Here is a 25,947-nt window from a genome sequence, read left to right as displayed (position 1 = left end):
CTTTTTCGTAACTTGGATCTTTTTCGTAACTTGGATCTTTTTCGCAACTTGAGTCACCATTTTCCTCAAAAAATTCATAAGCTGAAACTTTTGTACCTAGAGCCATTCGTAAGTAGAGGTATGACTACTTTGTTTCTATCCAAGAGCAACCTATTAACATTTAAGTTTAAAAAGAAAGGTCTCTTTTAGTATCTGGTGGATTTATATGAACAGTAAGGGCAAGTGACTGAGCGAATCTGTGTCAAAGTGGGCGATAGCGTGCGATTAGCCTCTAGGTAGCTGAGGTCAGGTTTCCTGTTTGCCTCACACAGGCTAATGCTGCATAAAAAAGTGTGCTGACCTGCAAACACGAGAGGGCCACCTGGCAGTTTCCCTCTGCTGCTAATCTCTTTTGAGCCTTGCAGGTCAGCTCAGTTTAGTCGTCCAACCTGAAGCAGCAGAAGCTAGTCGATATTGATCAGGAACAGAAGTGCTACAGTTAATCGCTTAAATGGAGTAATTCGATTAGGGGGAAAAATATATGGACTTCCAATTTTGATATTTGGATGATTTGTTTTTTAGAGTGCCATTGGTTTAGTGTTTAAGGTAAACAAATGAAGCTAATTTGTTTATGCTTTGGTATTTTTAGTTTTGAGGTATGTTTGACAGTTTTTTTGTGGAAATGTTTTCATAATAGTAGGAAAATAGTAAAAAAGAGTTTTAACCTAGCAGAATTTTGATAAGCAACTTAAGTTGAATCCATTGACTAAATTAAGATGACAAAAAAATTCCAATTGTCTTGTTTTAGTTGTTTGTTTTCAAGAAAAAAATTCTAAAAAGTTTTTCTCATAGTTATAGTTAAAAAAAATTGTATTTTGGACTTTGACCCTATTTTTTTAGACCGTTTTTCCATTTACACTTGCATATTTGAATTAAATTTGAAATAATTGCATTCCTCTTGTAAAATTAACATGAAATTCCGTCAAAAACACAATAATTTGTTTTGAAATTAACATTTAACGCTCTTTTAAAAGTGCAATCATGATTACCAATAGATATCCAACTCAAAATAAATATTCCAGTCATAAACAATGGTTTCTATTTTTTTTACATCTTCTAAAGTCATTGAACAATGCAGAAAAAGTTTGCCAACCCATTACTCCTCCATAACAATAAATTGAGAGATTACTGAATCAATCATAAAGCCGCAAGCCTAATTCTTAATATGACCCATTTCCCAAATATTTGATTGGACAGCCCTTGTTGTGGTTGAGCAAAATTGCCTTTCTGTTTTCGGGAAGCAATGAACGTCATGTTTGTCCCCTTTTGCGCTGAGGTCACCAGTTTCCCTCCGCTCTCTCTTTCCACTCACGGCGACAGACGTGGTCTGTACACTGTTTGAGAAAGGAAATGGGGTCTGAAGGTCGGCGGAATGTTGTGGGGATTCCGCTTTTGTGTGTTTGTGGGTGTGTGTCTGTTTCTGCGTGGTGCGTATGACCGAATTTATCCCAAAACGCAGACTTTCCGGTGTGCTGATACTAGATAGCAACGACCGCTCTACTAATTCAGAGCTAAATCAGCCAAGGAAACTTTTCACCTGACAAATGCGGGTGTGATGTTATTGCTGTTGCTAATGACAACCCTGACTTTATCATTTAATTTGGTTTGTGGCCCGGTTAGCATGTTAGCCTCATAGTTCTTAGATCGAAGGTTCCATCCAAGGTTTGAGTTTGCGTTTCTACCCGGGCTTGTGTGGGTTTTCTCCGGGTATTCCGGTTTCCTCCCAACCACCGTGCCCTCGGAAATTGGAAGTGAAATGCAATGTAAAATTCTGAGAGAAAAATGAATATTAAGATTGAACTTTTATAAGGTTTAAATAAAAAATATGATGAATGTTAATTATACTGTTAAATTAGATAACTTTATTCATCCCGTATTCGGGAAATGTAATTGGCAGAGTAGCAAGAGGGTGAGAATACAGACACAAAAAAAGATTCAACAATATAATATAAAATTCAGAGAGAAAAATGAATATTAAGGTTGAACTTTTATAAGCTTAAAGTAAAAAAATGTGATGAATGTTAATTATACGATGAATGTTAATTATACTGTTAGATTAGATTAGATAACTTTATTCATCCCGTATTCGGGAAATGTATTTGGCAGAGTAGCAGGAGGGTGAGAAGACTTCTTTATAGGACTAGGTGTTAAATATCCCTAATATTCAGCACATCAATCGACAGTTTTTGGAGATAACGTCTTACATGGGGTGGGATTTGGCTAGGATCACGTGGTGCCACCTGCACGCCACATCATCAGTTGTTTGCCCCACACGTCATTGGGTGTTTCGGCCACTTATAACAAGACACCCTCTGCAGAGGTTGGCCCACCACAGGATGATCAGCCCCAGGTGTGTGGCGCAAGGTGGAACCACGCGGTCAATTGGCAGCCCATGTTGCATCCTTACGTTTCAGCCACAGCCAGTGACTGCTCCGTTCCGCTGCAGTGGCAAGTTCTTTAATTGCCTTCCGTTGGGCCTGCCCACTAATCCCTACTTCCTTCAGGAGTCTTGTGGTGGACTTGGCAACAAAGCCTCGACAGCCCACCTCCACCGGCCACACCTTTACGCTCCAGCCCCGCCCCTCTGCTTCAGCTGCTAAGTTGGTATATCGCAGCCTCTTCCGCTCAAATGCTTCATCGATGGCCTCTTCCCATGGGACGGTGAGCTCAACAATGAAGACACGCCGGCAGGATTTGGACCAGAGGACCAGATCGGGGCGCAGGTTGGTTGTTGCAATTTCTGGTGGGAAGGTGAGTCTCTGGGTGAGGTCCACCCGCATTTCCCAGTCCCGGGCAGCGTTCAGTGGGCCTGGATCCGGAGGAGATGTCTTGGTTCCTCTCTTCTCCCCTTCCCGAACAAAAGTTGTTTTCTGTGGGACTGTAGTCTGGAGAGGCAAGGCATTGGTGGTTACCCTCCTGCTCTCGAGTTCAGCAGCCAGGCACTTCAACACCTGGTTGTGGCGCCAGGAGTATCTTCCCTGCGTTAGGCTGGTCTTGCAACCCACCAAGATGTGTTTGAGGGTTGCCGGGGCTGCACACTGGAAGCAGGCTGGGTCCTCTCCATACCAGACATGTAGATTGGTTGGAGAGGGCAGGACATCATATGTGGCTCCAATGATGAAGCTTAGCCTATTGGCCTCCATGCTCCACAGATCGCCCCACGTGATTTTCCTCCTCTCCACACCTTCCCACTTCATCCAGCGGCCTTGCTGAGCCTGGGAGACCGCTGTGGCACATCTGGCTGCTTCCTCCTGGTGGCGCACTTCCTCCACCACCATGTGCCGCCGTTCAGCTGGGGCAGCCCTTTGCCAGGTGGGTGTTGCTGCCTCCAACCCAAGGCCACCTCTGCCATGTTGGACATGACCCACTATATCCCGGTGTCGGAGGGCGGTCTTTGCCACCGCAACTGCTGCAGATGGCCTCCATTTCCTCCCCGTTGCTAGGGTTGGAGCGGCACCTCTGACGAATGGATCCCGGGATTCATTGAGAGTCATCTCCAGTCTTGACTTGGCACATTTGTACTCCTCCGTCAGGCCTGAGATTGGTAGGGAGAGAACTCCATTGCCAAACAAGCCAATGCTGCTCAGGCATCTCGGCAGTCCAAGCCACTCCAGTCTCTCCAGCCGATTGGCGTGGGATAAAGTGACCTCATAGATGGAAATTGGCCACATGAGACGAGGCAGCAGCCCGAACTGAAAGCACCACAGTTTCAGCTTTCCAGGCAGAGCTGTGCTGTTGATCTGCTTGAGGCCATTGATGGTATCTTGCTTGAGTTGCTCCAACTGCTTCGAATCTTTGAGCTCTGCGCTGTACCAGCGGCCAAGACTTTTGACAGGCTTCTCCAGAATGGTTGGTATTGGCTTGTTGTTGACATGGAACCTCTCATTAGTGAGCTTGCCTTTGACAATGGAGATACTGCGGGATTTGCTGGGTTTTATCTCCATTCGTGCCCATTTGATGTTTCCCTGGAGTTTATCCAGCAGGCGTTTGGTGCATGCGCTTGTTGTTGTTATTGTCGTCATGTCATCCATGTACGCTCTGATTGGAGGAAGACGCAGTCCGCTCTTCAACCGTTCCCCTCCAACCACCCATCGGGATGCTCGGATAATAAGCTCCATTGCCATGGTAAACGCCAGTGGGGATATGGTGCAGCCCGCCATTATGCCAATCTCGAGATGCTGCCAGGCAGTTGTACTAGTCTGTGTTGCAACGCAGAACTGGAGGTCTTGGAAATAGGCTCTGACCAGACCTGTGATGCACTCGGGGACTTGGAAGAAGTTGAACGCTGTCCACAAAACCTCATGAGGCACTGAGCCGAATGCATTGGCAAGGTCCAAGAATACCACATGCAGGTCCTTCTTCTCCTTCTTGGCCGTCTGCACCTGGTGCCAGATGACATTTGTGTGTTCCAGACATCCTGAGAATCCACTTATCCCTGCCTTCTGCACTGAGGTGTCGACAAGGTTGTTCCTCTGCAGGAATGCTGAGAGCCTCTGGGCCACAACACTGAAGAATATCTTTCCTTCCACATTCAGAAGACAGATCTGTCGGAACTGATCGATGGTTGAGGAATTCTTCTCTTTGGGAATCAGGATCCCTCCCGCTCGTCGCCATGCCTTCGGTATAATTCCTTTTCCCCATACCACTCTCATCAGCCTCCAGAGGTACTTCAGCACGCCCGGCGTGTTCTTATAGAAATGATATGGAACGCCGTTGGGTCCAGGGGCTGAGGCAGTTCTTGCCCCCTTTACTGTGCTCTCAACTTCGCTCCATGTTGGGGGCCTTGTTACCATCTGGTGCTCTGGTGGATGGATTGGTGGCATGTCATCCGGAATGCTGGCTGGCACATGCCTCTGATTGTCGGAGTAGGTCTTCCTCAGGTGCTCCTCTAGTTCCCCTACGGGTGCTTTGAGGGTCCCAGTTTTCTCCTTGACAAAGAGGTCTTTGACGAACTTGTAGGGATCTCTGTAGAAGGCAGTCCTCGTTCGTTCCTTCTTCTTGTGTTGTTTTCTCAAGCATTCTGCTCTTCGCAGTGTTGCAAGACGCTGCTTGATGTCGCCCTGTAGTGCCTCAAGTCCTTTCCTTTCCACTTCTGTGGCCCTCTTCCACTGTTTTCTCAGGGACCTTCTTTCTTTCACAAGTCTTTCAATCTCTTGTTGTCTCCTGGACTTGAGATGAGCTGCTGGTTCCTTCTGTGTCCTAGGATTCTTACTCTTCACCCCAAATCTCTCCGATCCATAGTTGTAGATGAACTCTCCAATTTTGTCCAGCTTCTTGTCCACGCTCCCTTTCAGGCCTTTAAGAAGATGGACAAGGTCTGTGTCGGTGGTTTCCCACTCCTTTTTCTGGCAGGATTTAGGCCACAAGATTTGAGGCTTCCGTCCGTTCATCTTCCTCTCTATTGCCATCTGTGGCTGGATGGGGTCTGGACTCATGTCCGTTGGTGGATCCGCGCTTGGTTGAGCTTCGTCTGGGGTTCTGATACCCTGTGAACTGTGGTGAGTGTCCCGCCACTGGGCTTCACTCGACTTATTTGTCCTACCTCTGAGGAAGTAGTGGTCAATGCGAGGCCCCTCGCTAAGCTCTTTCAGGCACTTTTTCCTGCCCTGGTGGATCTTGAGACCCTTCTCTGATGTAACCTTTTCCCAGCCACAGATGCAGCTTTGTAGCTTGTGTCCTGCCAGTGCTGTTACTCCGTCAACTGTTGTGCTGATCATTTGATTCGTTGTCGTTTCCGTTGCAAGGTTCGTTACCGTGTGGTCCGCTGATGAGTCATCTTCCGCCCCCGCTCTCGCAGATTCCAGGGGTGTTTTTCCTTTAGAACTTTTCGAAGCAATAATTGGGTGGATCCAAGACACTGTGTAGTGAAAGGCTCCTGCCAGCAAGGGTAGCTAACCCATGCCAGCCCCGTTGGGGTCTATTCCCTCCTGCCAGCAGTCTCTTCAGGCCGTCACCAGGTCTTTCCCAGGTTGTCAGCTGCCCTTTCGCAGCGGTCACTGGTTTTGACACCAGACATCAGACTTCTTTATAGGACTAGGTGTTAAATATCCCTAATATTCAGCACATCAATTGACAGAATACAGACACAGAAAAAGATTCAACAATATAATTTAAAATTCAGAGAGAAAAATGAATATTAAGAAATTGAACTTTTATAAGGTTAAAATAAAAAATATGATGAAGGTTAATTATACTGTTATATTAAATTCGATAACTTTAATCATCCCGTATTCTGGAAATGTAATTGTCACAGTAGCTAGAGGGTGAGAATACAGACACAGAAAACAATTCAAATTCGGAAACAGTCATTTTTTTTTCTCCTCATGAACCGAAAGTTGTTTGTTTGGTTCCTTGGGCATCAACTTTTGGCAAGATAAAGTCTGTTTTTTTTGTGTAATTTTATGACATTTGAGTCATTTTTGGAGAAAAGTCATTACTAATTTTTGCATCACTTGAACCGGAAGTTGTTCCAAATCAGTAGACATGACAGTGACTCAAAGTGATTATTTTGTCACTCAAATGGTGGCAGAATAAATGAATATTCAATATATGACTAAGACTGTCATGATGTCATCCATTTGCTGACTTTATGTATTCCCGCTACTGAATGTCCATAGCGAGTAGTACACAGATAAATGCATTCATAACCCAGTAGCAAGGAACGGATGGTCTAGGAGCATGTGTGCGGTGGGGTTGTTACCGGGACAATGTAGTTAGTATCTTGCAAAACAAGAGGCTCTTTTAGAAACTGCTTGTCATACTGTCTTGCTCATGGCTAGTAAAGTAGCACTATAATTCACAGCAGTTGGCATACCACTCATCTATTGTAGCCACGAGTATTTTATAAACAGTCATAAAGGATTTTGCCTTGTGTTCACATTGAAAATGTGGTTGGTGGTCGCTAGAAATGACAAACACATGTATGCTAACATTAGCTTATTGCACGGCAACGTGCTCATAACATAACATAAACAAATTTAAATTAAATTGGATTACGATGCAGACACTCAAAAATAAGTTTAATATAACTTTACACTGTTACACACTGCATTATTGTGTAAAAAAGTTTTTTATTAGAGAAAAAAAATAAAAGAGAGAAAAATCCAGTCGTGTAATGCTGTATTTTGGGGATTTAAGTGTCCAACCCATTTTGAATGGTAGGAGCAAATGAACAACTTTTTGCACGGCAACACGCTTGTAACATAACATAAACAAATGTAAATTAACTTGGATTACAATGCAGACACACTCAAAAATAAGTTTAATCTAACCTTACACTAAACTTAACTTAATTTTGTTTTAAATTTTGATACCTTTCTTCTCCCGGGTTGGCTCTATTGGCCCCGCCTCCACCCTGACTTTCAGATGCAACCTATCAAGGGTTTTTTGCTTTTGTATTCCCTTCAAAATAATTCCGAAAATGATGCACACAAATGTCCTTACAATAGGACAACGCACAACCACTTGCTAACGAAAAGTAGTATACTCCTCTCGTATTAGCAATCGCTCCGCCATTCGCGCAAAAAACAATGAAAAGATTGCTATAATTACCTGAAAATCAGCCCATTAACACAAAATAGTTTGATTCTACTGAATATATAGCTTTATGTTTTCATATGGGGAAGATGCAAGTTTATTTTGGGCCTTGAGCAAAGCTCATCTTTCCTTTCCCAAGCGCCATTCTAACCTTGTCCTTTCCTCCCCCTTCCTTTTAGGAAATGACCTAGAGGCCTTACAGATACATTTGTGCTCTTGTCACTCTAATCTACATCCGCGGGCGAGTCCCACCTACCTCAACCAGGAAAAGCAGGAAGCCGGATCTGAGAGAAGCACCTTAAAACGGCGGACTGGATCTGCCTCATGTATAATCTCCCCACACATTTTTTTAAAAACAAACCATTTTGTAACCTCCTTACTGTTGACCAGTGCTTTCATTTTCTCATCTTTTCCTTTCCCAACGGATTTTCTACTTTTCATCAGTAAAAAATTTCTAACTGGACAAAAAAAAAGCCAGACAGACGCTGTATGAAGAATTCTATTTCCCTTCTTCAGAAGAAAAACTCACGCACTTTAAAGTTCGACTCCCTGGATCGGTTTCCTCCGCTAACCCAACGAATCTTAGGAGGCATGCGTCTTATTTTTTAAAGCAGCCGGTCTGCATGTAAGCGCTTAACGTCAGTTCGCCAATCCTTGCCTTTGGCCTCCACCCCGAGGCGGACTGAGATGAGCCTCCGGCAGGCAGAATCCCTCAGTGGTCTTTTTACATGACCTGGACCTTTTCCGTGTTCTGTGGAGCAATTTTTTTTCTTGGAGACTTAAAAGAAAACAAGATCTTCCGGTGCTGGTGCACCACCTATGTATTGTTGCAGTGCGCAGCAAAGTAAAATGGACTACAAACGTCGCTTTTTGCTCGGCGGGTCCAAGCAGAAAGTCCAACAGCACCAGCAGTATCAAATGCCCGAATTAAGCCGGACCCTTAGCGCCTCGCTAGCTTCGTCCTGTTCGGCCTCTTCGGCTATGGGGGTTCCAGGCGGGTGCCACCCAACCAGCGCCTCCTCCACGGCGGTAGCCGACATCCAGCAAGGGATCTCCAAGTACTTGGATGCCCTCAATGTCTTCTGCCGTGCCAGCGCCTTCCTTACCGACCTGTTCAGTAGCGTGTTCAGGAACTCGCACTACTCCAAAGCAGCTATGCAATTGAAGGACGTGCAGGAACACGTCATGGATGCGGCTAGCCGGCTAACGGCGGCCATTAAGCCAGAGATCGCTAAGATGCTCATGGAGCTGAGCGCCGGGGCTGCCAACTTTAAGGATACGAACGATTTCAACCTGCAAGATGTTGAGGTAAGTTGCCCAAATTGCAAATTTAATGATAATTGATACGAAATGATTGCCCGGGGGAAGACCCTGAATTAGATTTTTTACCAGTCTAATACATTTATTAAAACTAGAGACTTCCCCGATCCGATTACATTAGGTATTACCATATTTTGTATCATATTAGCTGTTCGCACCATTAAAATTGCCTTAAAATCGTTGAATTGTACAATTTCTCTCGTATAAGCCATCCCCAGATTCATAATTTTCACCTCCATAGTCGTAGTTTTAATAGGGAGTACAAATGTGTTACTTTGAAGGGAAAATCTTAAGAAAAAACATTGCACGTAGTATTTCTGAAATACTGTATGAATCAAAAGCATATTATCAATATCATAAGGCAGTTAGTATAATTCATCCAATAATAGTTGTAACAAGTAGTAAATGTTAATTTGCCTACCACTACTGGTGAAAAAGAGTATAGCAAGTCTTGTGCGCATATTCAAATACGGCTTATATGCGAGAAAATACGGTAAAGCGCTATTCGACAAATGACTCGCTTGACTCCACGTTCAACAAAGGCTATGTTTCAAAGCATGTTACGCTAACCATTCCTTTTCAGTCCTTCTAGCCCTGGTGCTAATATGGGGAGATGCCTGGATACACTCCAGTCCCATGGACGACTTAATGAATAACTGTTTTCTAGCTCAAGTTCCCACCCTTTGTTAGCATGGTGTGAGAAGCTGAGGCCAATGTGTGAAAAGGACCGCAAATTCTACGGGGTCTTCACACTTGTCGCTGAATTTGCTCCCTTTGCTGGTCAACAATGAGACGATTTGCCTCAGACTGATGAACAGTGGTTGCACTCACGCCAATTGACCGGAATAATAGTCATATCTGTACGCCCAGTCAAAGTGTGACATTAAAAACTATACCTCAGTTTGAACAAAAACAATCATTTGTGCTACCTGCAAGCTAGAGGCTGCTATTGGATGCTATCTGCTAGCTAACTTGTAACCTACTGGCAAAACACAGGTGCTAATAAACCAGCAATTAATCTGCCCAGATACAAAAAATAGGATTATTGGAAACTTTCATATACAGTCATAAGTCTACTTACAAATGCCTCTACGTACGAAAGTTTCAGGTTATGACATTTTTTATGCAAATGAGTGACTTGAGATACAAAAACGATCCAAGTTACAAAATACCCCAAAAAGTAAATGCATTTCCTTTCCCGTATTTTATTTTGAATTCCCCTTATTAAGCAATTAAAAACTACAAATGCAATGTGGCACACATTTTACACACAGTTGGAGAATTTACATATAAAGTACACTTCTACTTACGAAATTTGAAAGTTACGAAACAAGTCTTGGAACCCATTCATTTCGTAAGTATAAGTACAACTGTATACTATCATGCCATATAGATACCATGTTTTCATCATAATCAGTTCATATGTTTATATACACTTGCAAATGTAGATGTGTATATTATATTTCTATACCTGGGAAAAACTAAAATGGTAAAAAAATAGTCGGATTTAAGCGCCAAATGTATTTTTTAAATCCAAAAATACACTATTGCCACCATTCTCATTTTTTAACATTGCCACAACTGTCAAAAGGTTATTTACAGTTATTTTTAGACCAGCTTCCGTTGTTGTATCGCCATCACTAGCGGTCAGTTAACCAATGCTTGCCGGAAAAAGTCTTGACAAGACGTGTTGACAGATCCAAGCGATGTCCACAATTGGACAACATTCTATCATATGTTACCCCTTGACAATCGCGGTCTGTGGAAACTGCGGTCGAGCCGCCGCGGTGTAGCGCTGCGCCCTGTCCACGAATGTGGCTTTGCGCAAAAAACAGGAAACGTTTGTGTGCGGCAGTCAGTAAAAATGGGTCTCTCTGCGGTCTCTACATAGGAAGCGTGAGTCTGCAAAGGTTTTTGACTGCATGCCTTGGCACGGGTCAGCTGTCTGGTCGTGGGCACAGGGGTGTATTTGTTAAAGCGCCATAGCGGAGTTGAGATAGGTCTCGAAACTGCATGCAGACCTTATTAGAGTGGTTGTTGTTGCTTAAGCCTTAAGCAACAACAACCACTCTAATAAGGCCTTAAGCCTTAAGGCATGTGTCCAATGTCATATTTGCAAAAGGAATCAAGCACATACGCTAAAAAAGAGTTTTTAACTGATGCAGAAGTCCTTGAAAGTACTCATAATATTGACGGTATTGCAGGAAGTCGCTTTACAAAAGGTGTTTGTGACTCAGGAGGCCTTTTTTTCCTTCTTTTCTGCTTGTGTGAGAGGGAAGAATGCAGTCTGGCAGCAGTGTTAGTGCTTAAAAAAAGGAAGAAGAAAAGTAGCAAATACAATAGTAAGTTAAGGGGGGAGTTGAGGAATGCAGGCTTTTAAGCCATCTTTTCTTCTCCTACTGTGCTTGCTCCACTTTTATTATTTTCTCTTTCTTATTTTGTTTTGTTTTTTGTTTTCTTTTTAATGTTGTCGCTCTTTTCTCTTTTTATGGTATATTTTGTTTGATTTATTTTCTTTTTAATTACTTTTATCATTAATTTGTTTTCATTTTTTTAGCTTCAAGTTAGCATGTTAGTTTGCACTTTATCCAAATTAAATCTCAGCATTTTTATAGAAAACATTTCGCTGTAGTCTTCATTATTTATTAATCCGTATGTTACAATTTAGGTCAATTGTTGTTTTGCTAGCCATTTTGAGTCTTCTTAAAAAGATCTAATCGTATTTTTTCGCATATAAGCCGTATTTGTAACCAAAAAATCAAGGGTGCGGCTTATATGCGCACAAAACTTAGAGCGTTGCTATACTCTTTTTTTTTTTTTTTTAATACATAATTTTGCTCTTCCTAAATTACCTTATTTGCGCTAAAGGGACCCATTTTTTTCTTTTTGATCTTCCTCATTTACTATGACTGGAGAATCCTCAATAGCGTTCTTCATTATCTTGAGCTTTAGCCACGCCCCCCCCCAACTTGTTGCCATGAATGACCTTGTAACATTTTCTTGTCAAGCTGTAGTAACAAACTATGACATGCTTTTTTTGGTTGTGTGTGAGAACTTTAAGTTTCATTGACAGGCCATCTTACAGGTCTGTGGTCTGCTTTCATGACGTTATAGCGAGAAACACCCACTTTTTGAATGATGGGAGGTCCATTTTACACTTCATGAAGCTGACACAAATGTGTTCTATAGCTTTTATGTATACGATGTTGACTCAACAAACGTGTTTTACAAGCTTGACCACGACAAGTCTACAGTATGGTGGAGCTTTCCTTGCCGTTTCCTCATTTTGGCCTCTTCACAATGCCTGCACGAAGAGTCCCGTTTCATCTTATGTTACCGGACCAAAACACAATAGTGTGTACGCACAGCGGTGTAATGGTAAAACCTATGTCATTCCTGAATTGGAGGACATTTTGGCTTTCATTTCGAAAAAATACGTACGAGGCGAGTACTTGAGTGATAAACTATCAAAGGATTGATATTTTAATTGCCTTTCAAGATGACTTGTGTTTTTGACGTTGGATTTTATCACAAATTTCTCCCAAAAATGCGACTTTCCCTTTTTAACTGCATTTTTTGGCTGGTGCGACTTATACTCAGGTGCGGCTTATACTCGGGTGCAACTTATACTCAGGTGCGACTTATACTCAAGTGCGGCTTATACTCGGGTGCGGCTTATACTCGGGTGCAGCTTATACTTGGGTGCGGCTTATACTCTGGTGCGGCTTATACTCGGGTGCAGCTTATACTCGGGTGCGACTTATAGTCTGGAAAATACAGTATGCAGTCAGTTTGAAACTTATTTGAAACAGTTTTGGCTAATGTTTAATCCATATTCAGCCAGTTTACCATTTCAGAAGATGTTATAATATTTTTTACATTATATATGTTACAGGCTCAGTCGAAGTTTAAAATAACTAGATAACCTTGGCTTGCTGGTAAAATACAATGTTCTTTCTTCCTTGGCAGGTCTTGGGCCGTTGTTTCCTGACGGTGATGCAGGTACACTTCCAGTTCCTTTCGCAGACCTTGCAGAAGGTCCAGCCCGTGGCCCAGTCTTGCCTGGCCGAGGCCCTGGCGCAAGCTCAGGAGCGCTCGGGTAACGTTCGGGCTCAGAGCGCCGAGCTCGGGCCAATCACGGAGCTGGAGGAAGCCTCCCGTTCGTGGAAAGGTGCTGCTGAGGTAAGACATTGGATTGGGAACCAATTGGAATTGGATCTTGTCTGTCCTTCAGATAATCCGTCCCAATGGTCCATTTTATGCTTTGTTTGTATACATTGATGTAAAAAGTGCCGCTCTGGTTTGCTAGCATCAATCTGTCCAATGTCTTGTGGTTTTATTTGTGGAGACATAGTCAGAACTACCCTAATCATATTTCAGCATTTAAAATGGTGGACTTGCGAGTTCTATATCCTGGAATGTTGTCAGATTGCAATATTATATGTTGGAAATGGAAATCTCTGCTCTGGCGAAAATCTATTGTGAATGTGGTTACACCTTCAGGCCACGTCAAGGCTGCGTGAGAGGGGTCGCGACGGCTGCCTGGCAGGCCTCCAGGTTCAGCAGCTCTTCTGTTCTCACAACACCAACATCCCCGAGCACCAGCTGAAGGAGCTCAACATTAAGATTGACACCGCTTTACAGGTAAACAACTTTGTTATTTTCTGGCATCATGAACTCTAGATGTGAAATACTGCTTTTCTGTATAACTCAAGAAAAGTTGCTTTTGAATCATTGGCATTCAATTTGGATAACCCAGATGTTCACATATTGGTGAACTTGGCTACATCTTCCCTGGTCACAAATTTATCCTTTTGGGAATATACTGTTTATAGATTAGAATTTTATTTTATGCCGTATTCGGGAAATTTCGTAGTTGCAGTAGCAAGGCAGACATAAGACACACAAGACATTTTAGACCTGGGTAGAAAAAAACATTATACCCAATCATGCTGCATTTTTTACAATCCCATTTGGAATGTCCAAGACAGATTTTTTTGTTTTTTATTTTTTCGCATTCCTCAAATTGCCTGTCATGTTGCGTCCTCTGGATTACTCTTGACCTTATTTTAACTGATGACCCTTACCAGTTGACCTTCTAACCTCAGTCTCAGCCTGCAGAAGTTCCCCACATTGTAGACTTCCTATGTGTGGCTCCAGTTTCTTAACTAGGTCTACAATGTCTTGTGTGTCTTGTGTCTGTCTTGCTACTACAACCAAGAAATTTCCCCAATACGGGATGAAATAAAGATTTTATCTAATCTAATTTAATTGTTGTAACTCTAATGTAGAATGTTTATACCTGTTATTAGACTAGATAATTTCCCCATCTAATTGTGACTTTTATTCCATTCCCAATTCTTCTTCTTATCGGATTATGCATTTTCTGACTGGTGCCATTTATAAACAAAAAACTCTAAAACCTATTTTACCATCACTGGATAAACAAACAAATTGGAGCATTCCTGCACATATCAATCCATGCTATGCAAATGACTGAAATATCTCCCCTTCTTCAGGCATATAAGGCAGCCCTGGAAAGCATGGGCCACAGTGAATACGCCCTCAAAGCTGGCTTCCATTTCAACCCCAATTGCGTGGAAGCAGCCCTGCAAGGTTGCTGTAGCGAGGCTGAAGCACAACAGGCAGGCCGAATGCAGACCACCTCCCAACCCATCCAACGCGAGTTGCCCACCATACCCGTGCAGATCGGCTCGCATTTTCTCAAGGGGGTGTCCTTCAACGAGTCGGCGGCGGAGAACCTTAAATTGAAAATGGTGCCACCACCCCCGCCGCCTTCGCGCCGTCGTCATAAAGGTTGTGTTGTAGATTTAACCGTAAATGTGTGACCACCTCTCAGCAAACCATGCTGCTGCTCATTAAGGAGGCACTGGGCCAAAACGGAGTGACCCCCAGGGACGATTTGCCTGTCACCGAAGTGCTCAACCAAGTGTGTCCATCTAGTTGGAGGGGAGCTTGCAAGACAGCCGTCCAGCTGCTATTTGCTCAGGCTGGTCTGGTAAGTACACTGGCCCCCAAGTACACTGGTTTATTATTGGAGTTTTACTCATTTGGGTCATGGGCGGGTCTATTCCAGCCAACAGCAGATATCTGTATTTGTCGGTCAAAACAATGATGACTCAATCAAGGGTAAGGCTTATATTCGCATAAATTGGATTTGACATGCATGAAACTGCTAGGTGACAATGACAAAGCGCCATAATGCAGCTGATAGGGTCATTTATTTTAAAATAGAGAAATGATAAATAGATTTTGATGTCTATTAATGAAATTCAAGAGAAAAAATATATATATATATAAAATGTGAAAAAACTCAGAAATGATAAACAGATTTTGATGTCTATTAATGAAATTCAAGAGAAAAAAATATATATACATATAAAATGTGAAAAAAACTCAGAAATGACAAACAGATTTTGATGTCTATTAATGAAATTCAAGCGAAAGAAATATATATATAAAATTGAAAAAAAAACACTTGTGCCTGCCATTGCTGGCTAAGGCCAGACGGGGGCGTCTTATATGCGAGAGAATACGCTGGCTCATTTTAGTATTAGGATCAGTTTATTGCCCACCTGTTGTCCGTGCAAAAAATGCTAAAACATGTAGTTTCTGGCTAAATTGACCTTTCCTGAGGCAAGAGAGGAAAATAATGCATACTTTTTTCCCCCCAACTACTCTCGAAATTGCCACGTTCGCTTACTCCCCCAATTGTCCCCCCTCCCATAAAACATACTTTTTTATTTTTAATTCTCCCGAGCTGTGTTTTTTGGAGGCATTTAAGCGCAGTGTAAGCCAACACTGGCAAAACAGGAAAAAAAGGGATAAGAAACATTCCCTTTCTACATCTGGATAAAGGATGGGCTTACTTACTTACTTGGGAGGGCCTCTCCAGACCCCCTCACCCCCTCACCCCCACCCCCTTTTCCTAGAGTGGGTGTAATCTTTACAGAGTCACACCAGCGTGTTTATGCTTATGCAGTGTTTATTTCCTCTGTGTGGTCTGGAGTGTTTGCCAAGCCAGATCGTTGTAAAACAATCCCACTGACTGATTGGCACTTCTCTACTTCTTATTAACACACACACACACACACACCTTAAAAAAACATGTGCTACCTGTTGTCAGAGGGTAATCGTATACAAACATTGTCTTAAAAAACATTTTCCTTGTTGTATTTTATTCACCTTCGCTTTTCTTAAATGTGAGCCGCCCTACACACACACAATATAGTAAATTCCTATAGTGCATGAAAAGGACAAACCCCTCATCCCCTCCTTTCTTGTTCCAGCTGTGTGGTTGTCGAGGAGTCGGGGCCTTTTAAAAGAACTTGTTTGTTGAAAGGGAAGCCTAAAGCCACATAGACAACCTCGCACTGGCCTCTTTCTTAGTTGTAGTATAGGTCAATCCAGACTTAGAAGCTCACTTTTTAGATTGAAAAATTTGTTGGCGACGTCATCTGAATTTCTGCTTTCACTGTGAAAATTTACATCTAAATGCCAAACTTATAGAAAATAAAATACGTTAAAATATAAGTTAAAGTGTTGATCCCAGTCCCATACATGCGGGCCGTTTAGGGGCAATAGGTGAAGTGAATGGGAGCTTGTTTGACTTTGATTGTCGGCAGCGTAAGGTCTGTGTGACCAAAACAAATTGCATTTGATGACGAACATGTTGTTTTTGCCCGACCGACATTGAACGCAGCATTGAACGACACCCATGCGTGTCGGTATCTTTCTCCTGAGTGGATTCAAAGAGGCTTTTAACATGGGTTTCCGTGGTAATAGCTATACAGTAATCCCTCGATTATCGTGGCTTCACTACATCGCAGTTTTTTTTCTGGGGGATATTTTTTGTTTGTTAATTAAGGTCATAAAAATTTGAAAATACACACTGAAAATTGCAAGTGGAAGCCACTCCCCTTTTCTATGCCTGCTACTAGAACTCAGCACTGTAGTATAAAAATTTATATAATACATTTTAATTTTTTTATTGGGGTGACCCTAGTTTGCGGTTTTTCGTTTATCGCGGCCTTGTCTGTTCTACATTAAACCGCGATAATCAAGGGATTACTGTACTGGTACTATACTGAACCGAAAATTTTAAAATCTAAGGTTTTTTCCCCTAATTTCCCAGGAATTTTCAAGGCGAAATGTCCCCCAGTTCTGTATTGACTCTCATTTTGTTGTTGTTTCTTAACAGGTTGTTGTGGACACTGCTCAAATCGAGAACAAGGAGTCCTATGCACCTCACATAACCTTGGAAGGATCCCGGCTGGTGGTCCAGGTTCCTTCCACGTGGTAAGGACCTTATTTGACATGTATGTTTGATGTGAACTGCCCAACAAAAAAGAAGGATGTAACATTCAGAGACACATATTTACTCATGTGATTCATAGAAAGTACAATTTGAGCTCGTGGGAGTGGAACGTTTGGTTTTCCAGGTTTGGACAGCTTTTATGATGTCTCCATTTTAAATTGAACTGTTTGTGGGTTGGTAAAAAAAAAAACCTTAAGGTTGTTTTGGGTATTGCTACACTTCGTGATTATGTTAAAAGATAGCGACCATGTATTTGGTTTGTCGTTGTTGACGTTTTAACACAAAAGAGATCGAAAATTTCATGTTCTGCTGAAAGCCGTGTAATGGTTTGCAGCTTTAAGGGTAAAAATGAAATTAAAAAATGTTTTTTTGTGTTATGTAGGTGTCTGAAAGAGGACCCGGCTACCATGTCCTTGCTTCAGCGTAGCCTTGACCCAGAAAAGACGCTCGGCCTGGTGGATGTGCTCTACACCGCCGTTTTCGACATCAATAGATGGAAGGAGAGGAAGTGAGACATTCTTGTTTCTTAAAAAAAAGGCTAAAGCTTTCGCAAAGACAAACATTCCCTGAAACCATCTTTGGGGCTAGTTAGCCAAATCCTGCAGCCATAATTGAGAGATAACATGCTCGCACAAACTTTAACATCAGAGCCCAAGAGCTAATGCAAATGTAGTCTTTTGTACCTTGGTACCAAGGTTTTGGCTTTTTTCTTGGTACTGTATTTTCACGACTATAAAGCGCACTTAAAAGTCTTCAATTTTCTCCGAAATAGACAGTGCGCCTTATAATCCACTGCGCCTTATATATGGGGAAAAAAAACAGAAAACCAAAAATGAAAAACCACCACTGTCGGATATTAAAAAAACACAAACGCCTGAACTGAAACAATACTGTTAAATATGCAGATGCCATCTTAGTTTACAAAATCTTCCATCATTTTGCTCCTCCCCCACTGCAAGATCTTATACAAAAATCTAAAACATGAACAATGGCTGGCTCTAGAGGTGACTGTGTAGTGAGTGGGCTCTAGAGGTGACTGTGTAGTGAGTGCTTCATACCTGGAAGTCAAGAGCAATTATCGTATTTTCACGACTATAAGGCACACTTAAAAGTCTTAAATTTTCTCCAAAATAGACAGTGCGTCTTGTAATACAGTGCGTCTTGTAATACAGTGCGTCTTGTAATACAGTGCGTCTTGTAATACAGTGCGTCTTGTAATACAGTGCGCCTTATATATGGAAAAAATGTCATTCATTGAGGGTGCGCCTTATAATGCGGTGCGCCTTATAGTCGTGAAAATACGGTATATTACTTTTCTATACTAAATTAATTTCAACTTTTAAAAGTAAAGTTCAACCTATGTGGAAAATATGGGTTATTTTGCCAGCATAGGAACTGAACTACATCATAACTTAAGGACTGTATTGACCAATAGCGATCAGGCGGGTCCGTTTTTGACTATTTTCTCTCTCTCTCGTCCAAAGAGAGCAATGCTTACCAACAATCCAGATTCAACTACAGCGAGAGAGCCCGGACTTTGTCGGCCATGTGGATTTGCCCCCAGGCACCACCCCAAAAACCAGCAGTGGCCTTCCCAAAACCATCTCCAAGTTGACTTCTAAATTCACCAGGAAAGTCTCCTCTGGCTCCAACAGCTGTGGAAGCTACTCCATCCCCAGCACGCCATCCCGTAGCGCTCCTGTGGACGAAAAAACCAAGAGCCACTGCGAGAACCGCCTCCACGGCCTCCTGCAGATGGGCATCTCACCCGTCGGCCCCGACACGGGCCCCCACAACCCTCTAGCTAACGGTTTAGCATGCGACGAACAGGGCATGAACCTACCAACCGACCAGGAAATGCAGGACGTCATCGACTTCCTCTCGGGGTTCAACATGAGCAAATCCCAGCAAGCTTCCCCGCTCGTCAAACGGAGGAACTCGGTGGCGTCGGCCAACCCCGCCGAGCTCAAGCCCCCCTCCGGCCCCACGCCAACCTCCCCGGCGATTTCTCACGGCGCCGGGCAGCCTCCAACGCCGCCGTCTCAAACACAAGCGGCGCCTCGTCAACCCTCCCCTCAAGCCTTGCAGTATTATCAACACCTCTTGCAGCCTATTGGTCAACAGGGGCAACAGCAGCAAGCGCAATTGCCCCCCCAGATCCCACCCCCGCAGCAGAGGGCGGCTAGCAAGTGGCCCGGTTCGTCAAGTCAGCAGGTGCCACCAGGGGGGTTGTCGCCCCTGGGTCCAATCGGACAGTGGGGGGGTTCTCCAGGAATGCCGGATTTGAGCTCGGACCTCTACAGCCTGGGATTGGTCAGCACGTACATGGATAGCGTCATGTCCGAGGTGCTGGGGCAAAAACCGCAAGGGCCCCGCAACAACACTTGGCCCAACAGAGAGCAGAGTGATGGAGTTTTTGGCGTCTTGGGAGATGCGCTGCCTTTTGACCCTGCAGGTAAAAAATGTAATTAAAATGAAAGATGATGGCTTTTAGTGAGGGGGGAAAATTGCAATTTTATGGCATTAACAACAATAAAATACTGATGAGTCTTAATGCGGTAAGCAGCTAATAGTTAGCCTGTTAATATAAACAAATACAAAAAATATGAAGTCATCATTTCCATTTTACTATGGAACATGAGTTTATAGCATATGAGATGTTGTAGTACAATAGATTTTTCATATTTTCATACTAATTTTTGGTTTTGTTTTGATGATGTTGCAACTACGAGTGAGCAATTTAATCACTTAATCACATTTAAGCTACCCAATGTGAAATAAATGCAAGAAACTATAGTTTGAAAAATTCTTAACACTACATAATTTTTTTGGATGATTTCCAAGATGTTTTTTGCTCTTTTTAATGATAATCCAGTTAATATTAACTGTAAAATTTAACATTTGAAAAGGAAACAACGGATCTCAAGGTAAATATGCTCAAATGTATAATCGTTTCTAAAAATTACTCTTATGTCAGGGCACTCGTATGTCAAGGTATTACTATACTAGTGGCTACTTCTCTGTGAAGCGTCACACTGCCACCCATTGGCCAATGTGTGCACACCAATGTTACAATGCTTTTTTTTTATTTTTTAGAAAGTCCATTTATTTTTCTAAATCCTAATTCGTCCCCTCACATTCTTGCTTTTTTTTAATCAGTGGGTTCTGACCCCGAATTTGCCCGCTACGTGGCCGGCGTGAGTCAAGCCATGCAGCAGAAGCGGCAGGTGCAGCAGCCCCGCCGTCTCAGTAACCCGCGTGGCAACTGGCCCATGCCCGACGAACAGCACCGCACGTGGACACGCCCCGAATTCTACGGCGAGAGGTGAGTGGTCACCCCTCCCTTCATGGTCGTCCAGCACAGTCTAAATGCCGGCCGTCTATTCACGTCCACAGCGAGCCGGGCGGTGGCGGCTGGTCAGCCAATCAGGGCGACTCGGCTAGCTCCAGCGATGAGACTTCCTCCGCCAATGGGGACAGCCTCTTCTCCATGTTCTCTGGTCCTGATCTAGTGGCGGCCGTCAAGCAGAGAAGGTGGGCCTTGCTTTTGTGACTAAGCTCCACCCACGTTTTAGCTTAAAATTGCCATAAAATGGTTAAATTTGACAATTTCTCGCGTATAAGCCGCCCCTCTGATTCACAATTTTCACCTCCATATTCATGGTTTTAATAGGGAGTACAAATGTGTTGTTTTGAAGGGAAAATCTTAAGAAAAAACATTGCAGTATTTAGTATTTTTGAGATACTGTATGAATCAAGAGCAGATTATTAGGGTCAAAATCATAATGGAGTTAGTCATTCATCCAGTAATGGTTGTTTTTTTTACTGCAAAACAGAAAATAACCAACAAATAGTAAATGTTACCTTACCAAATCTACTGGTGAAAGGGTATAGCATAGTCTTGTCCGCAAATAAGCCACACCCTTGATTCCGTCATTTTTTTTTAGTTACAAATACGGCTTATATGCGAGAAAATAGTTTGTCAAAATTGGCTTTTAATTTCAAACTCTTTCATTAGACACCAAGAAACTATGATGTTTTTTTTCCCCGTTTGATTATGGATGAAAAATGGATGACTTCATTTAAAGTCCATGTATAAAATAAGTGTTTTGGTCCATTGTTGTGTGCAGGAAACACAGTTGCGGCGAGCCTGAAGCGTGCACCCTGCCCTCGCCGGCCCTCCATCACATCATTGATGACAGCCAGGTAAATAAAAGCCAAATTTCTTTCCCACCCCCATTTTTTACCCAAAGCATAACACAGCTATTTCGGCGGCGTCTTCCCTCAGGACAGCAAAACGAAAACGTGGCCCCCCAAAGCGCCGTGGCAACACTCTGCTCACGGCGCCACCGATCCCACGTCTTCCTTGTACCACCAGATCAACCTAGCCCCGCCTCCGACGTCGCAGTGGAGCGACTCCATGCAAATGCTGCGTTCGCCCGTGTGGGCGGCGGCCAGCGGAGCCGGCGGCGGCGGCGACCGCTCGCCTTCATCCGCCGTTTCCTCGCCGTTCCCTTTCGCTCAACAGCAGCAACAGCAACAACAGTTGAAAGACGCTAAGGCCTTCAAGTCGTTCCCCTTAAAACATGAGCACAGGTCCTCCTTCCTGCACCAATACTGAGCCAGCCAATCACACGACACCAACCGGCTCCGCCTTTAGCCGGTTTTATCACCCGCATATTTCTGCTGGGGCTACCAGGGCCGCCGAAAAATAACATAACACCAAAAAGACAAGGAAAAAATAATTAGATTCTAGTCAATAAGAAAAATATGTGCAGCTGGAATTTAAATTTGTCAAAAATTCACTTTGAAAATAGAAATTTGGTCGCTAAAAATCTGTTTTACTATATCCACATTTTTATTATTATTATTAGTATTATTATTATACATTATTTTTGCATACTCGCAGAAATCATACGACAAAATTATTAGCTAAAATAAAGTAGTAGTATGAGACTCAAGTCATGGTAATGGAGGAAAATAGTCCTTAAATCACATTGGTTGACATTTAGTGGGGAAAAAGTTGTACTATTGGGAGATTAAGTTGAAAAAGTTGTTAGATTGGGTATTTATGTATAAATATATTATAACTAATTTAGTTAATTAGCTGCTGCAAACTCTAAACATCTGTTAAAAATTGATAAATTGGTAGCTTCAACAAAGTATTACCATAAATCCTTCTCGATTGTAATTTAATATGCCAAAAAATGTGCATATTAGTGAAAGAGAATCGGGTTTTAATGGCATAAAAACCACACTCCACCCATATGTCTTATGCAAGGATAAATACCTAAAATATCAACCAACCTGTTAACAGTACAACTTATTTCCTCATAGCATTGTTTAAAGTTAGCCATCATCACAACTAATTCATTTGCCAAATTTACTGTCCACTTAATGCAAAAAAACATTTTTTTCAGGCAATTTCTTTGTTAACCACCATTTAAAAACAGGCAGAGTTAAAAAAAAAAAAACCTATCTTGAATTATTTTTTGGTTACCCGTTTTAACGTGGCCCTGGTATTCCTTCAACGTAGCACCCCGATTTTTGCCACTCCCCCTTTCCTTCTCCACCAATAATGATAAGCGGTCATTTCTCTTCTTTTCAGGCAAGAGCTGGCGACCGCTAAAAAGCAAACCTAAGTGAGCTGTAACTGCCAAATGTACAGCCAAAATAAACACAAATTTCATTTTTTCCTAACATTTTTAAAGAGGCTTTGAGCAGGCTCAGCACACTTAAAACACATTTTTTTTTAGGTTTCCGTATACGAGATAAATCTCAAATGTGCCATTTTTTTGCCAACCAAATTGGATTTTTTCATCAGTATTACTAATATTTCTTCATACCTATTTTCCACTTCCTGATTTATGTGAAAAAAGCACACTAGTCGTCCATCTTTACCAAATATGCTAAATTTAGTTTATTTTTTGTTTTAATTTTGATGGCAAAAGCTCCGAATGTTCTTTTTTTGTGATTTTTTTTTTTGCAGATGCCAATGTTGCCTGTATTTATGACACCAGAAAAAAAACTAACACTTCAACAATGTTTACAGTTTTGCTGTACATACATATATAAATATATCTATCTTTTTATAGTTAAAAATGTGCTTTGCACAATCAACATAGAGGTTTTGCTTTCTTTTTTCTCTTCCTTCCTTTTTCTAATGACAGACTTGTAACTGTTAGCTGAGATTTGACGGTAATGGCGGCAAACGTAACAAAAAGTGGAGACGTAAGGTCAACTAAAAGGGGCGGGGCTACTTGGCTTACTTTGCTTTTTGTTCTTTTTTAACTAGCGACCACAAATCTTTACCAGCCATGCAAAAAACAACAAAAAACAACAACAACAAAAAACAAAATAAAAATAACTAGCAAGACAATTGTCTATTTTGTTTATCTTCTGACTTGAAAGATGTTTATTTTTTTAGTATTTACAGAGGTAGCATTTTATATCAACATTCCAAAAATAAATGACAATATTCTTCACATTTTTAGGCCACATTGAGAGGAAAAAAAATCGGAATAGGAGGAATGTTTGGTTTAAATTTGTATGCAATATGTTAATTTGGGAATTTAAACTTAAATATTTGATCAAATAATTGGGATAATATATTGGTAATGTTTTATCGGCAATAATTTATTTTCTATTATATTTTATCTATTTTTTCTTTCACTACATAATTTAATTTTGCTGTAAAATCTTTTTGTAAACTTAAAAAAAAGAATTTTAGACAAAAAAATCCCAACTTTTCCTTATATTTTGACTATTCTGTTTGTAAAATAAGATTTCCAATGAAACAAAATTTTCGCTCAATTCTCATAGCATTAAATTTTTTTTCCTGTCATCAACATGACTCAAACAATCCTTCGAATAATAACATTAATGCATAAATAAATTCAGTGAGGCAGAATGGTGTTAAATAACATGATCAATATGACTGATGAGGCAGGGTTCCGGTAACAACTTCTTGCGGCAAGATACGACATAAAAAAATAGATTAAAAATAAGTTTCAGTGAGACGTTGAGCTTCAAAACGTGCGTCTGTCTGATTAGTGGCTGTAAAGTTTTGTCTCTAACACAAGATTAACAACGTTTTGCTTCAGTTTACCTGTGAGCTTTAAGATCGACAAGTAATGAATAAAGTCTTCCCTCGATTATTGCAACTTCACTTATCGCAAATTCTCTTCTTTGCTATTAATTATTGAAAAAAAAATATTTTGAAAGTTCATAAAAATGTGAAAATCCACGCTGAAGCTGGCAAACAGAAGCCACTCCACTGTCTTCTGCTTGCTACTGGAACTCAGCACTGGAAAAAAAAAAAACCCTACTTTGCAATTTTTCGATCATCGCAACCACGTCTGGTCTATATTAATCGCGATATTCGAGGGATTGCAGTATAGATTTGATTGTGGTTATGCTAATATTGTATATGAATTGACAAAATGGATTACTTTTGTCTAGTAAAGTGAAAGTTAAAACTGATACCATTTTATAAAGAGTTTATTAAAATTAGCCTCCAGTTATAGATTTCAATAAAAGGAAGTGAAATTACCTTGATCAAATAAAATTCCCCCAAAAATGTGACTTTCCCCCTCCTTTTATTGTGCATTTTTTTCTGGTGTGACACACGCACACTCATTCACACGATGTAGGCAATTTAGAGTGTCCAACCAGTCTACCATGCATATTTTGAGGATTTGGGAAGAAACCAGAGTACCCAGAGAAGACCCACACAGGCCCAGGAAGAATACGCAAATTCCATATAGAATGTTCCGAACCTGGGATTGAATGCTTAATCCCAGAACCAGAGAAACCGACCCGCTAACCACTTTCTCACCGCGATAGGAATATATGATCCCTTTCTAAACCTAAATTACACATTTCTTCCACTCCGTGGCAACCGTTGACCCTTTAACTTTAATATTGCATTTGTCCAGTAGATGGCAATAACGTACACGGAACCGAAGGTTTTTTTCATCTACGTTAACTTTGTTTGATTTTGTTTCAATAAAAACAAAGAAAAAACATGTTTTTAATCAATTTATTTTGTCCAACACAAAATTGGCGAATTCAGTATTTTTAACATAGATTTTTTTATGATCACTTTTTAGTTTTCATTTTTTTAAAGAAAATCAACATCTAAAAGACAATTAAGCAACATTTATCAAAATCAGACATGGTTTGAATTTTGTGGGATCATGCCGCCCCAACAGATCAAGTTAAATAGAATCACCAGTCTTGAAAAACGTACATTTTCTTCCATGTCAATTTCATAAATTATAAATATAGATAATATTATCCTTTCATCATAAGGAAAAACTGCAACTGTACAGATTTCTTACACTTTACTTTAAATGATGACAAAAGACATCAGTAACAAGCTTTAATTGGGTCTACAATATACTTTGTAATACACTGTATTTTGTGTTACATGCATGCATCACATGCTTTTGTAAGGTGATGATAGTCACTTAACACACCACACCACATTTCAATAGTAATTATTTTCTATCATTTGTAACAAGTACGTACCATGTTTTGTGAATGATGGTGAATATTACAAATATATCAACTCCAATTGTGACTTATTAAACAGTTGGAATGGAAACAGTCGTCAAAAAAAAAAATATATATATATATATATATATATATATATATATATATATATATATATATATATATATATATATATATATATATATATATATATATAT

At 41.3% G+C, this 25,947-nt stretch overlaps 1 protein-coding gene across 3 annotated transcripts in view; it reads left to right on the top strand.

Moving 5' to 3' along the window:
• Positions 1-23,612, top strand: part of garre1 (granule associated Rac and RHOG effector 1) — a 40,331-nt gene extending 16,719 nt beyond the window's left edge. For all 3 annotated transcript variants that reach the window (XM_077712781.1, XM_077712783.1, XM_077712784.1), the window contains 12 exons: positions 7,755-8,883; positions 12,865-13,077; positions 13,399-13,539; positions 14,415-14,672; positions 14,756-14,914; positions 17,117-17,214; positions 17,616-17,741; positions 18,718-19,688; positions 20,393-20,558; positions 20,630-20,767; positions 21,364-21,439; positions 21,522-23,612. In XM_077712781.1, the coding sequence (XP_077568907.1) occupies positions 8,395-8,883; positions 12,865-13,077; positions 13,399-13,539; positions 14,415-14,672; positions 14,756-14,914; positions 17,117-17,214; positions 17,616-17,741; positions 18,718-19,688; positions 20,393-20,558; positions 20,630-20,767; positions 21,364-21,439; positions 21,522-21,854 (3,168 nt within the window). In that variant the 5' untranslated portion in view covers positions 7,755-8,394 and the 3' untranslated portion in view covers positions 21,855-23,612. The remainder of the gene's footprint in view (positions 1-7,754; positions 8,884-12,864; positions 13,078-13,398; positions 13,540-14,414; positions 14,673-14,755; positions 14,915-17,116; positions 17,215-17,615; positions 17,742-18,717; positions 19,689-20,392; positions 20,559-20,629; positions 20,768-21,363; positions 21,440-21,521) is intronic.
• The last annotated feature ends 2,335 nt before the right edge of the window (positions 23,613-25,947 follow it).

Source organism: Stigmatopora nigra, chromosome 3 (genome assembly GCF_051989575.1).
Source record: "Stigmatopora nigra isolate UIUO_SnigA chromosome 3, RoL_Snig_1.1, whole genome shotgun sequence".
Taxonomy (NCBI): domain Eukaryota; kingdom Metazoa; phylum Chordata; class Actinopteri; order Syngnathiformes; family Syngnathidae; genus Stigmatopora; species Stigmatopora nigra.
Note: the sequence above shows the minus strand (reverse complement) of the source record. Positions and strands in the feature narration are given on the sequence as shown.